The 15558-nt window shown below is 39.6% G+C and overlaps 1 protein-coding gene across 1 annotated transcript in view; it reads left to right on the forward strand.

The window, feature by feature from the left end:
• Positions 1-15558, forward strand: part of TRIM66 (tripartite motif containing 66) — a 51785-nt gene that overhangs the window by 23081 nt on the left and 13146 nt on the right. The window contains exons 6-10 of the mRNA XM_009577871.1: positions 1441-1555; positions 2889-3035; positions 3172-3289; positions 4637-5526; positions 6525-6686. Of these exons, the coding sequence (XP_009576166.1) occupies positions 1441-1555; positions 2889-3035; positions 3172-3289; positions 4637-5526; positions 6525-6686 (1432 nt within the window). The remainder of the gene's footprint in view (positions 1-1440; positions 1556-2888; positions 3036-3171; positions 3290-4636; positions 5527-6524; positions 6687-15558) is intronic.

The raw sequence follows: 15558 nt of genomic DNA on the forward strand, positions 1-15558 counted from the left end.
AGAAACCTCAAAACAAGCTGCAATTCCAGTCAAGACTAGTATAAAAATGAAAATATTTCATTATATGAACTGGATTTCGGCTACTGATTATGTATTTGTTAGATGTTGGATCTCTCTTCTGCGTTAATAAAACCATTTCAAGCACCTTGAAAGAGTAGAAATTATTTATACTATTTATATTCTAGTATAAAGTGAAAGTTTTTTGGATATGGCTTCTGTGTGTGTTTGTTGACAAAGAACTTAAGACTGTTCTTGGCATGATGTTTGAGAGAGTCAATCAGCGTTAGTGTGTCGCATCCAGAGGGTACTGGTCAACGGCTCAATGTCCAGATGGAGGTCAGTGATGAGTGGTGTCCCTCAGGGGTCTGTATTGGGACCAGTACTGTTTATTATCTTCATAAATGACATAGACAGTGGGATCGAGTGCACCCTTAGCAATTGCGGACGACACCAAGCTGAGTGGTGTGGTTGACACGCCTGAGGAATGGGACGCCGTCCAGAGGGACCTGGACAAGGACAAGTTCGAGAAATGGGCCCGTGTGAACCTCAGGAAGTTCAACAAGGCCAAGTGCAAGGTCCTGCACCTGGGTTGGGGCAACCCCTGGTATCAAGACAGGCTGGGGGATGAAGGGATTGAGAAAAGCTGGACATGAGCCAGCAATGTGCACTTGCAGCCCAGAAGGCCAACCGTATGCTGGGCTGCATCAAAAGAAGCGTGGCCAGCAGGTCGAGGGAGGCGATTCTGCCCCTCTGCTCTGCTCTGGTGAGACCCCACCTGCAGTACTGCGTCCAGCTCTGGAGTCCTCAGCACAGGAAAGACATGGACCTGTTGGAGCGGGTCCAGAGGAGGGCCACAAAAATGATCAGAGGGATGGAACACCTCACCTATGAGGACAGGCTGAGAGAGTTTTGGTTCAACCTGGAGAAGAGAAGGCTCTGGGGACAACTGATTGCGGCCTTTCAATACTTAAAGGGGGCTTATAAGAAAGGTGGGGACAAACTTTTTAGCAGGACCTGGTGCGACAGGACAAGGGGGAATGGTTTTAAACTGAAAGAGGGTAGATTTAGACTAGACATAAGGAAGAAATATTTTACAATGAGGGTGGTGAAACACTGGAACAGGTTGCCCAGAGAGGTGGTGGATGCCCCATCCCTGGAAACATTCAAGGTCAGGTTGGACGGGGCTTTGAGCAACCTGATCTAGTTGAAGATGTCCCTACTCACTGCACGGAGGGTTGGATTAGATGACCTTTAAAGGTCCCTTCCATTCTATGATTCTATGTTTGAAGAAAAGTGTGGGAGAACTTACGGGAAATGGTACAACTTTCATTGGAGTTTTCTCTCAATAGTTAGATCAGTTCTTGTAACAAATAACTACTAAGCTTTGAATAAATGACATGCCAGTTGGCTCATCCAGGGATGTGTTTCTCTTACCCATAGGTTGCTTGAAGTTAAACATTTATACAAAAAGGTAGAAAATCAAATAAAAATGGCCAAGATGGTTTTGATGAATGAAATCAACAAACGAACAAACATCCTTCTTGAACAACTTGAAGTAAGTAAAGGTAGTTTCTTCGATACCTTGGGAAATTAAACTAAATTAAATTTAATCCCAGTGCCAATGGAAAGAGTATAGATTGTGAGAGTTATTGTCCCTTTGCTTATGTTTTCAAATACTTCTTTTTTTTTTCTGCAGAATTTTATGTGGAATCGATGGTTGACAAAGGTTCAGGATGGAGTGGCAAAATGTTTGCTTACCATCAGTTAACTACATTTCTAATGCAGTTACAGAGAATATGTGCGCACCTTTTGAGTACTTAGAAAACAAACCAGCTTCTGGTTTTAAAGTTTAATTTGTAGAAGACCACTAGAAGCACGTTTAATAGTTTGTTTTGAAAATGATCCTCTGGTCTACTTTCTGTAACAGAGCCTGCAGTTTTGACTCTTCAGTTTTTGAATATCCAGTTGAAGTATATAAGATTTTATTTTGAAATGTGCTGAGCACAAAAATTGCTATCAGATCTGATCCGAATTTCCAGTTCTCAGTTATTCTTGGGTAATTTTAGCAGGTATTGGAAAGACAAGGCACTCAGCACTTGCTGGCTACTTTTGAACTTACATATTTGACTCAGCTAAGTAGCTTTATAAAAAAGAGAAACATATGTTCTCATTTCAGTATTACTAATCGTTAAGTAAATTCAGTGTTCATGTGTTTTGACAACATTTCAGTGTTTGTCTGAGTTATCTATAACCACAACCGAACTGTGCAAACACTTGAAGTATATGCACAGTGCTCTGTTGAAGTACATGTAGGCGGCATCAAATGAAATTGGGAGGTGCCAGGTTCAAATCAAACAAGGGCAGATAGTTCTTCACATAAATGGTAAGTAAGTGTGGAACTCCTTGCTGCAAGATGTTGTCTGTGGGTTCAAAAGTAATTAGACAAATTCATAGAAAAATACACTGAGGGTGATAATGTAGCCTCTGTCTTTGTGGTCCCTAAATCATGAATTGCTGGAGACTGGAAGACCATTCTGAGGAAATGCTGCATGCTTCCCCTCTTTTTATATTTTTTCTTGGGTGTCTTCTGTTGTGTATTGTAAGAGACAAGAAAGCAGTCCAGGTGCAAATTTGATCCAACTTCCAGCTTTCTTGGGTTACATTATTCTGTTAAACCAAGGCCAGTAGGTTGTTTGCTCCTGGAGAAGTCATTGTTCTTCCTGAATTCAGACGTATCTGTTGAATAGGATTTGCTTTCTTTTTATGATTGGTGGTTTAAAGAGATTCTAAACAACAGTGTCCCTACAAATAATGCATAATGTAGTGCCAATGCATTATGTGTGTCTGAAGAATGACAACTATCTTCTACTGATTTGCATTATTAACAGAAAATCACCAGTGAAAGGAAGCAGAAATTGGAGCAACAACTGCAAGGTGTTGTGGTTTTAAGCAGACAGGTAGAACATGTGCAGAACTTCATCAGTTGGGCAGTGTGCAGTAAAAACAGCATCCCATTTCTCTTCAGTAAAGAACTGGTAAGAGCAATACTTATTTTCTCAGTAAATTGAAATTGTGCGAGAACTGTTTTAAGGATTTAATGCTTCTCAAATAAAACATTTTTCATCATCTTATAATTGTGAATAAAATCATCATCCTTTGATTTGTCACCAGATTGTATTTCAGATCCAGCGCTTGTTAGAGACAAACTGTAGCACAGACATAGGCCCTCCTCTGAAGATCAGTTTTACTTGGGATCCCTCCTATTGGACTAAACAACTGTCCAATTTGGGTAAGAAAAATATTTTGTTGTTTATTAGGCAAGTGCCCAAAGCTAGACAAGACAGATATAGACAATAGAGTACTTTCCCTAAAGTGCTCTCCTTTTTTGTTTTGACTTCCAGTTTTGTACCTCTTGTCACATTCTGAAGAAAGGCTAGTGTGGCTGAACTTTCCTGGTTTTCCCTCCAGTTATATCAGTTCACCTATTAAAAGACATCGTTATATATAAATACTACCTAGAAATACACTCCATAAATATCATCTTTGATGGTCTTACAAAATCACAGTTTAAGAACACAACTACTAGTTTAGTGGAAACACTGTGCAGAACTAAAAAAATAACTTTTAACTGAAATTACTTAAAATGTAGCATTACTGGCTATCAAACAGCCTTGACTTTGCCCAATGTATTTGAAATTCAGTTCTGTCCCAGCAAGCAATGGCTCTGTAAATACAAGACTGACTCTGGCAGTCCTGTAAGGAGTACCCTGGGTGAAATGGAGTATCTTGTGCTATTTCCTCTGCCTTACCCAAGGGCAGCTGGGCTCAGTCATGCCGATGCTCCTCAGATCCTTTAGTATCTTAGTGGCCAAGGGAGTGCTTGAGCAGTGCTTGAGACGCTTACAATTAATGGGCACAAAGATGGCTTTAAGACATTGACTGTATAATAATTGCAGTGTTATTTATATAATGAATGTGCATACTGTGACTTTGTTTCCCACCAGCTATAAATTTCCCAACTGCAGTGGGTTTTTACAGTAAATTCAGTTCGGTGGGCTGATCAATGGTCTAAAAGATTGGTTCTCTTCCCATTTTAAGATATTTAAAACTAGATGGGGTAAAATACTATCAGAAGTATTACACGGAATAATCTTCTCTTGACTAAAAGCGTGGACAAAATCAGTTCATAGGTAACTTCTATTTCTAGCTTTTACAATTCTCACCTACATAACATCAATCTCTTTTATTTTTGTCACTTTCACCCTTTCACCTGTCACTTTCAGGTCTTTTGTACCTGTGCTTATGGATGAGAAGATATGCTCGTACTTCAGTAAAAAATGAAATATGAACCCATATCCATCAGTTAAAATAAAATAAGTTGAGGTCAATTTTTCAAAGCATTTGCTGGTAATTCAACCATGAGTTCCACTGACATCAGTGGGAGTTTGGTGTGATTTTAAATCACTGAAAAGTCTTGCAAAATTTGTCTTGAAGGTGTGTTGAAGGACTGTTTGGGTAGGATATTTGAATATCTTTTATATTTGAAATGAAGACAAGGAAGTGGCCATTGTTCACAGTTTTTATTGTGTAAATTTGTCAAGATCATAGGAGGGAGTAAATTTGCTGTTTTTTCCAGGAGGTTTCACTATGGAAGGTGGACATACTTCTCACTCAGATGTGCTACTCTGTGGAAATGTGCAAGCATTACAGACCTCCGTGTATCATGGGCACTATTCACCAGCTTCACAGCTGGCGCCTGTGAATAGCCAGCCACATCAGTTTCCACCTGCAGTTCAGTGTCCTACGCCTGTGTGTTGCTCGCATTGCCTCAGCGTACCTCACCCAAACAAAGCTCAGCTTTCTTACCAAGACATAAACCGCCACCAAAATTTTCGACAACCTCCCGAATTGCATCAGCAGCACTTTCCTCTGCAGTACAGCATGCAGCAACATGACAAAGAGCAAAGGGGTGCCCCCCAGCCTATGAAGCTAACACAGTCTGGGCTGGAACAGCAATCGCGGTCAGAGCCAGAGAATGTGTCCGGGAGGATGGGAAAGCACTTACCATCCCAGCAGCTGCAGCAGACTGCACCTCTGGGTTATGCTGTTGTATCGCATGAGGCTCAGCAAGTTCCCATGAGCCATCCACAGCAATTCCGCACACAGGCTTCTTTGCAGACATCAACTGTGCAAGTGCAACTTGGTCATCTCCAGAAGATAAAATCTAACCACTTGCAGCAGCCACCACAGCAGCAGCAGCTGCCACCAGCATCACCACCATCAATTCAGAATGAGAACACCCACAAACAAGTCATCCAGCAGAGCCTGGACATAATGCACCACCAGTTGGAACTGGAGGAGATGAAAAAGGATCTGGAGCTTCTTCTGCAGGCCCAAGGACAGTCCAGCTTGCAGCTAAACCAAGCCAAGCCACCTCAGCATGTTCAACAGACCATAGTTGGTCAAATCAACTACATAGTGAGGCAGCCAGCCCCAGTTCAGCAACAAATCCAAGATGAAGCACAAGTAAGTTCTCTAGAAGTTCTTTCCTATTGCATTTATTCAATGTAAGCTTAGAAATGGGAGACACCTTTGAGATTTCATGTATTTGGTTGAACTTTCTGGTGTTGTCTTGTCTATGTTTGCATTCAGCAGAGGCTTCATGCCTCATGCAGATTGGGCCAAAATTTTCTGTAAAGTGCTGCATAAACAACCTGGATCCCAAAGATGTCAATCTCTAAATAGACAAGGTGAGCAGCAGGTGGGTGAATAAAAATATCATCATTCCTCCTTTGTGAATAGATAACTGGAAGACTGCAGTAGTCTCACTCTCCATTTCAACTCCTTTTTACTGGAAACTTTAAGCCCTGAGTCCTTGGAAAAGACTCCCTTTTGATTCTGAATGATTAGTGAAAAGAGAGTGAAGAACACCTTTTTTTGTTCTGAGAGTTATTTCCCATTCTGCTAGTAACTGGTCTTGCTACTGCATCATGTCCTTTAAGATTTTTATCAGTATTCATACATGCTGTTCTGTTACAGTTTTGTCAGCAGGCCTAATTTCTCCCCTTTTCCCCTGCTTTTGAAAAAGGGACAGTGCTTGGTGGTAAGCATCCAAACAAGGCAGGTAAGGTGCACAATAAGGTGGCTTTGAAACTCACTCATAACAGTGGGGATTGCAGTGGAAAGGTGCCTGGGACTTCCCATTGTGTAAATTCTGTGGAGTTCCCACCTTGAATAGCTCTCAAAGTGGCTTACCTGTAGGGGCAGACTGCAGGCTTTTGGAATAGCTGTACATTTCAGCTGCTTTATTGATTTTTTTTTTTTTTTTTTTTTTTAAATTCATTAATGTTTGAGAGAATCTTTCTCTATTCATTTATCTCTCTACTTAGGGTTACTTTGGACATCTTTGTTGTTTTAGAGTCTTTCAGTCTTGTCATATTGTGTATGCTGTGAGTTGATGGGAATTTGTAACCATTTTTCTTTCTGAGATTTTGAAAACACAAATTCTTAATTGTGATTTGTAGGTCTGTGAGAGTTCCACTGAACTTGATGCCCAGAAGCCTGTAATTCCTCTTGACAAAAGTGACAGTCCCTCCCTGTCACAGTCACTAGATGAAGAAGCCAGTGTCAGCAGTCACTCCCCTGAGAGCACATTGCAACAATCAGCTTTTCATCCAGTGAGAAAGGTACAAAGAACTTTTTTCAAAAAAATATTTTAAAAGGAAAATATGATTTGATAATATTGAATATAATATTGGAATTGGAATTTGCAATCAGGTTGAAAAAATTAAAATACAGTAAAAGTTGACAAAATGGCTTGTAAATTTTGGAAGACAGTCATAGCCTAACTTCATATGCATCTCCCAGTAAGATGCCTACACACTGTGCTGTAGCCAGGATCAGCAACTGTTCTATAAGCTGGTAGTGTTTAGATCTGGCTGGCATGATTGTTAAGCATGAAGTGGTAAATAAATAGAAGACCTATTTCTTCACTGAATAATTCTGTCCAGTCCCTATCTCTAGCGATTTAACTATCAGGACTTGCTAACTACCATTAGTAAGCAGTTAATTTGAAGCAGGGAAAAAAAAAAAAAAAAAAAAGAAGTCAGAGATTCTGATGAAATCAGGCCTGAGAAATAGTTGCCCCAGAAATAACAACACTAATTATTACTGAAGACGTGGTGTCTGAAAGGGATATAATTCTGTTATACTTCTTCTCCTTGTTTGTGTGTAAGCAGAAAAATCATAGATCTCTGTATCTAGAATATTTCAGGATATAATAGAGCCATGCTTTAATCCTTCCACCTACTGGGAAGCCCTAACTATTGAAGAAGTGCATAAACAAAACAGGAGGGATCATTTTTATCAGTAGATCCTTGCTGGCTCTGGGTATCACCTGTGCATTTGAGGCAGAGAAGCTGCCTTTTACCTCTCCGTACAGTTTCTTTAAAACACTCCAAACAGCACTTCATATTTTGGTTGCTCAAAACTGTTTGGTACTTCTGTGCATGACTCATGTCATGTACCACGTTGAAGTCTTTCATGGATATTTTTTCTTGGAATTTGTGTGCAGAATATTGTGGAAGAACTTGTCTTTCCTTACTAGCTGCAAAAAGGAAGTTACTTTATCCTTTTTTAGTATGTAGCTTTGTTGACCCAACATATTTATGATGCAATACCCATTCAGAGAGTTGTTGGAGATCCTTCTGGGAATTGTAGAGACACAAAAAGGTAATGATTACTGAGCGTCTGGAAGCAGCATGCAAATCAGATTTGGAAGCCACAAAGAAATCTGCAATTGCTAACTTAATCCTGTAGAAGTGATGGAATTTCTGGATCAGGCTGATGGTATCACAACATTCTGAGATGATGCTCTTTTGCTCTGAACTTTCACATGTGGAAGCAGATCTGCCTTAACCTCTGATGATAGAACACAGGGCTGAGGAAAGCTATGCAAATTTTCTAGGATAGGGCTACCTTTACTTTAGGATATGACTGTAAAAATTGAAGACGTGTATTTAAGGCCTGAGCAAGACTATGAACTGAGCACGTACTTTTCTTGTAATGCAGACACACCCTCAAAGTTATTTGTGAAAATGAATGGTGATGCTAACCAATTGGCTTTCAGAGGCTTTTTCTACATGCATGTTGAAGAAGCTGTCCTTCGTCTTCTGGACCTTAAAGGAAGGTTGCTCCCAATAGCTTAAACAAGAAAAGTCAGAAAGAGGGAAGAAAATGGAAGCAGATATGCAAGAGAGAGACTAGTGTAGTCTAATGGGAAAAGGAGGAGGAAAAAAAGGAAGAAGGGCTGATTTGTTGCTGTACAAGTTGAGAAGGTGGCAAGAGGAGGATACTCCTAGAAAAAACAAATGGAAATTTTTCTAATGGTGCTGAGAAGTGTATGCTTTTGTGCAGAAAGCACAGGTATCTCTGGTTTTTTACTAGTTTCCTGGTACCTCTGCAAGAAACGAGGACATTCAACAGCTACAGTACCTCATCTTTGCTTGTGTTTGTCTCTTGTAATGAGCTGTTTGGGATGAAGCCATAATGTACTGACAGCTCTGGCAATGGCTAATTAGAAATGATGAAGGGAAACAGTACAGTAAGGAAACGCTTGAAATATATTCTTCATGAACGCTGTTTAAAGATGTCTGACTGCTTTTGCTGACAATTAGATTAAATCTAGGTTTAAATGGGAGATTGGTTCTTATTTAAGAACAAGGGGATGTGTCTATTCATTCTCATCTCTGTTTCACCTGATTAAATATTTTCACGCTCATCTCCAGACAAAAATTTCTGTATAGGTGTTTGTCCATTTACTTTTATATGGCCTGTATTCAGAACATTTCATCTCTCTCAAGTTCTTGGAGGACATGGAAAAAGTGGATGTGGAGAAGTCTAAAATACTGCACTTGCAAAATATGGTAGAGAAAATGGCTAGAGAAAGCTTTTGCTACCTGGAGAAGAACTGTATTCTGCCTTTTGGAGAATAATTGGTATTGGGCTTCTTGGCCTTGTGTTGCAGTTCTGCTGAACTCTGACAGCCTTCGTTATGCGCAGCATTCCTAGTGGAGTAGGTAATTCTCTGGCTGCTGAGATTCTTTCATTAAAGAGAAAGCAGTGTGAACCAGGATGTAGCAAAACTCAGAATTAACTGTTTAGTGATATGTTTGCCAAGATCTGTCAAAAAATAAAAGCTTCCATCAACCTAGAGGTTTCCTTTATTTTGGAGGGGGGGAAGGCTTGGTTGCTCATGTAATTAAACTTCTGTGCATTAATTTTGACACATGTTTACAGTATGCATTTGATACTATTGACAGATAACTGGATGAATTGTCTGCATACGGGATTATATTTATGTGTGAAGCAATATAGAGCAGATGCTATTAATAGTTTGGGATCACAACATTACTCATAAACGGGGAAACCACAAGTACGTTATTCAGATCATCCCAGACAAGTGCTAGTGCAGCCGTTGCACCACAGCGTGAGGCACTTGTATGCTGTGTGGGTGCCTTTGAGTTTGAAGAACGCCTGTTCAAGTTATTCTGATTAGTACTGTTTTCTGTCCCTCATATTTAAAGCTGGTTATTGATAAGCAGAAGTAGAGAAGCAAGGATGAAACACTTCATGCACTTGTAAAATGTCCTCGTGTGTTACATTTCACCATCTATCAGGACAAAAATTAAATCTAGCTTCACTGAGCAGACAGAATTTTGGCTTTCCAGACGTATAAAGTAGGGTTTCCTAGCTGGTGTCGATCAGAAACATTGGCATCAAGGCTATTGCTGTCTTAAAGTTCAGAGTAATTCCTGTCTGTGCCCACCTGCTCTAATGCATGTGTATAGTATAGTCTCTAAACATGTAACTTCAGTTATCTGTGGGCTTGTTTTAATTTGTTTCACTGTTTTTGGAACATTAGTAGTGATATTTTGTCAGCCTTTTTGTCTTCCTGTATATTCCTCTAAATACTCTTTCTCTGTGAATTGACTTTTTTGTGCAGAATAAATGTTTCTATACTTAGACCATTGATTGTTTGATATAAGTCAAGTACTGCACTTAGAATAACTTTGGGCTTGATTAGCACCTTTTAAGAATGCAACACTAGCAATGGAAGTTTTCTGTCTATATGCAAAATGGATATAATCTTCTCTTCACGGTCCCCTGTCAGTATACTTCACTCATGTAGCTGGGACCTCTGTTTTGGATTGTGGAGTTGTTCCGTCTCCATGCCTGCCAAATACCCAACCTCTTCAGTAAGAACGGCAGCAAGACAGAGGACAAATCTCAGAATAACTTTTGTGATACCCACGCTTGTGTTCTGGGAAATCATGCCAAGCTCTAGCGAACAGATTTTATACAAGCTATTGAATTGCTAAGGTGCAGTGTGAAGGAATGAGTACTCAATTAGAATAACAATTTTGTGGAAAGGGTTACCAACCTCCTGCAATGATATGGTCCTCCTGTTGCTTTTACATATTGTGATATCGAGTTATTAATTTGCCACAGGACTGGAGAGGTCATCTATTCTGGAGCAGAGGTGAGAATAATAAGATATTTTTGGCCTAATTGTGTTTTCAGGAGTAATAAAGGGCATACAATCCCTGTTTTGCTTACATGTACCTAATTGTCATTCGTGGCTGTGATGAATAAGAGGTCTAAAGGCTGTACCTAGCATTTGAAGAAATGTCATAATTACTGTACATCTATAGCACAAATTTGTAGTTTGAGCCTCAGGTACTGCTGCAACAGACATTGGCATTGTTGCAGAGCCAGCTGGACATCTCTCAGATTCCATAACTGCACCCCTTTCTCTAGTTAGGAGCAGGGCCTTTACTTCTGGAGGGAGGATTCCTTGTCTTGTCCAGCTGTTGGGTTGGGTCCTGGGCAGTGGAACACTCTGTATCATCCCCACTCATCCTAAAAACCTAACTGGCATGGGCACTTGTGGTTCTGCCTTCTGGGACACTGATCAGTTGTAAGTAGACTGGACAGTGTTTGTCAAACTCAGGTTTGGTTATGTTCCTTAGCAACCTTTGAGGGTTTCTTCCCTTGAGCTATTATTTCACCTTCTGCGTAAAATAAATCTGTGAATATGTCATGCACTGTATTAGTAAATTATTACTGAACAGCTGTATCTGTTCATTTATAGCTGTAGCCAGTAGCAGGTGCTTAGGAAAGGGTATAAGAAACAGACAAATATAAACTGATCCTTTGATGATACACTATCCCAGCTTCTGAAAACCAGCACTTTTTGGGACTTTCCAAACTGAAGGTTGTACCCAGACAGTTGTGTTTTGCAGCTCTTCATGGACCCATCCTGTGTGAATTTGTTTAATCCATTTTTTGAGCCTGTTTTAATACTATTGGTCTCCTCAGAATTCTGCAGCAATGGAGTTTTGCATTGCATGAGAAGTTCCTCTGTTTGCTTACTTTAAGCCTGTTGCCTGATAATTCAGTAGGATGCCTTCTGGTTCTTGTGTTAGGAAAACCAGTGAATAATCACTCTGTATTCACCACCTTCATAATATGTGTATTTTATAGGTCTATATTGAATTTCCTCTCAAACATTTCTTTTTGAAGCTGAGAAGTGATTGCTGGTGTCTCTCCTGTCTTTTTTTTCACGGAAACCATTATATACTTTGGTCCTTTATATCTTTGGCCATTCTCCCTATATTTTGTGGTTTTGATAAATCCTTTTTGAAACAGAGTGACCAGTAATCAAGGTGCAAGTGCATGGAAATTTTGTATAGTGCTATAACTGATTTTCGTATTGTTCTTTTTGATTCGCAGTAAGTCCCAGCTTCTTAGTTCAAGAACTCTGTTTGTCTGAAGCACCGTAAAGTACCTGAAATGGGGAAATCCTAGAAAATATTCCATGCTGTCCAAGGAGCACTCTTGAGAGCACTCTGAGAGAGGCTTCTGTTTTATTCCAATTATATGCAATGGTGGCATTTCATGCAAGACTAATATAGTGACAGTTCATGGTGGAACCTCTCAGCGTCTCCTGGGACTCGATGCATGTGAACTTCTAGGCTCTGACATGCCAATGCTGCTCTTACTACAGGATTATCAGAGAGAACAGTTGATCTCAGTCTGCTGTAGGGGGCATTCTTGGGTATTTTGCCCCAACACATTTGTCCTAAGCTTTATTAATGACAACTCTTCATCTCGGTGGCAAGTGCTTAACTAATGGTTTGGGTTTTTTTTTTTCTTTAAAAGCATGTGAAATTTGTGGGAGAGGGGTTGGGGGGCACAGCACAGGTTTTATTTTTGTTAGTATTGCACTGAGCATGTTGTGATTACTTAGTGACTGAAAGTAATAATAATTTAATACTCGACCCTAGGACTTCGAATCTGAGCTTGGGACCAGGGTGGGTTTGTTGTTGCTGGGTTTTTTTCTAATTACTATTAATTTTAGGGGGATTAGAGGTGAAGGAAATAATGATAACAGCCTGAAATTTAGGGTCCTGCAAATTCCTTGAAGTATCAGAGTATTTTTTTACTTCAAAGAATTGAGCTGCTTACAGCAAAAATGTGTTTCATGCTTAATGCAATTAGGTACATTTCCCAGAATCTTAACTTAACAAAACCTTTTCTTTTGACCTGGAAAAAAGTATAAATAAAACATGATGCTGCTTGCTCCATACAATCTCTTCCTCCTTCCGCTTTAAGCCAGCTCCAGTTTATTCAGACAAAATGTTAAGGAAGATTTGGATTCTTTTTCTCATAAAAACGGAAAGGAAATCCTTTGGATTCTATTCTGAAATTGGGAAATACGAATAGGAAGCATGTGTAGACTGTGTTATCAGTGCCGCTCTGTGCGGCGAGTTAAACAACTGGATTGGAGTAGTACATTTGTTTAACCTCCTAGCATAATGAGCTGCCAGGGGGATTGCTCCACTTAATAGCAGCCGTTCATTACTCTGCAACCATTTGCAGCGTGTTATTTCTCTTGTAGCAAAGAGAATTGGCGGTTCCTAGTTTTAGCTTTCTTTATCTGTGACACTTAATGTCAACAGCCTTGAGACTTTGCCAAAACAATTCTAACAAATCCTAATCCCAGTGTTTCAAGGTAAGTATTTGCTTCTCAGAATTCTTCTGTATTAGTGCTGCATGTTTACACTGGACCTTTTTAAATGCAACAGTGATCAAAGAAATATTTGAACTGAACAATATGTTTATTTTTTGCTCTCTGAAGGCACTTTGCATGTTCTTTCTTCTTACCTTTCACTACCATAGCTATGAAATTTGTGGTAGAAGGCATTTTGGGGTGGTGATGCTGCTGCCATTATATTATAAGGATCATCAGACCAAAATTAATTATGAGACAATGAGAATTCCATTTATAATGACACAGATGTAGTTCGATGTGCCAGGCTGTACATTAAAATGTCAAAAGTTTCAAAATTAACCTACAGCTGAAGCCACCATCTACCCAAGAGCATAATTAATGCTTGTTGTTGTTCAAAGGGTGCAATGTAAAAGCAATAGGGCTTTTATAAAACAGAGATCAATTCTTTAAAGGCATCCCATTTGCAAAAACTAGCTGAACTGTCAAGGGAAAAGAGAAATTTTTGCTAATGGCAAAAGAAATGATTATTTTAGGGAGTGAATTAATAGGCTATTAATGAGCCTTGTTCCCAGTGCATTGTTCACTTCACACTTGACAGCAGCTCCGTGGATCAGAATGGAATGTGTCTGTTCTTAACTGTGAGTTTTAATATTTTGCACTGAAAGATCATAATGTTGCTTCATCATTAAAATAACCACAAAATTAACTTTTGCCCCAAGGGAAAGACAGATGGCAGTTTGATGGCCTCATTATTCTTTTTTCTTTTTAACAAAAGTAAGGTTTTATATCGGCTTATATAATCTAAAAAGATCTCTGAAGAAACTGATGCTAGCTAGAAGAGTAAAAAAGATATAACCATATAATGCAATTGAATTTCACCTTTCTAAAAATTTTAGTAACAACAAAGTCTTATGTGTGTATCTATTTCTTTTTTTCTGCAGTAGGAGTCGTCCCAGCGACTACTCCCAGTAAGTAAACTTGTCTCACTGAAGCGAGGAGTGATCCTACCATTGTCTTAGTAGGGCTAACATTTCGCCTGCAGTGTATACACTTACACACAGATGGGCCTTCAGAGGGTCAGGTCTCAACACGTAATAGATGATGGCACGCTCTCGTAACACTAGTAAAGGAAGATGCGTGTAGTGATTAGAAGTGAATAGCCACAGGGTCTCCAGTTACCTTGCTATGCAGCTTTGGGTGGTGTGCCTACCACATGTGCGCCTCAGCATGCCCATTTCCAATGGAGCACAGCATTAGGTAGTTCCTATTGACTCAGACAGGAATTTGTGGATGCTTCGTGGTTTTGAGAATCTGGCTAAATAAATATTTAACTACCTTACAGGGACTTAATTAATGCTCACAATGGACTTCGAAATAAGGGGAAAAGGCAAGGCTGATTACAGTCCATCTGTTCAGTTCAAGCATGAATTCTGCTTGTTTGTTTTATTTTCTGTGATATGAGAACAATTCACATGTTTATTTTGTCATCTGAAAAAGGCTTGTGATAAAAAGAGTGATGGAATGAAACAGAAAATGTGTACTCAATAGGCCGCATTTGTCACTGCATGTGTAGGAACCTGTCACAAGCAAATTATGACAGCAAATGAACATTTTTGATCTTTGTGGATTCTTTAGGATGTGTGACCATGAAAGCTGGATTCCTTTCTGACCTACATATATTCCTTTGGTTTGAAACTTGAGCATACTTAGGAATGCTCTGTCGGACAGAGTACATGGAAAATTGTGCCTCCACCAATGCATTTCCTGATTTGCTGTGTTCTAGTTTTCAGCTCAAATGTAAGGTAGGAAGAACGTGTTTGACTAGTTCCAGCTGGTTCCAAGAAGTTATTATTAGATTCAGGGACATTCATTTGCTTCAAGAGGAGGAAAATGGCCAATACCCTGGCTGCAGAGACCCAGTGCTCTCTGGGGTGCCTTCTACATGAAAGGACTGTTTAAAACAGACTTACTAGAGCACTGTGTGGTGGAATGGCACAAGCCTTCCCTAGCACTGCAGAAGAGCTGACCTCTTTCTGTCTCAAATGCAGACTATTTTGTCTCATTGAATATAAGTGGTCACTGTTCAGGCAAATCTCCTACTGTAGCGTCTATTGCAAATTGAGGAAAAAGAAATTAAATTACATCCTTAGGTGGAAATTAATGTCTCTGGGCAGAGTGTTCTCTTAGCACATAGGTGATATGCATTGCAAGCAGAGGAATTCAAGACTGACTTCTTTGGCATTATGTAGGATTTACACAGGCACAACTGTCAGCTCAATCTAGGCTACTGTCTACCACTGTTGGATTAAGATGGACAAAGGTATCAAAATCCAAAATGGAGTAACAGTTGAGAAAAATATTAATTAAATCTAGGACATGGGTCCTGTCTCAAGATTCACTTCTAAGTCACAGGCCCCTAGCAGAAAAATTAGTATAACAATGAAATTAAACTCTAATTCAGATGCAATCAACACATTTCTTTT

This window comes from Fulmarus glacialis, unplaced genomic scaffold (assembly GCF_000690835.1).
Source record: "Fulmarus glacialis isolate BGI_N327 unplaced genomic scaffold, ASM69083v1 scaffold5550, whole genome shotgun sequence".
Lineage (NCBI taxonomy): Eukaryota > Metazoa > Chordata > Aves > Procellariiformes > Procellariidae > Fulmarus > Fulmarus glacialis.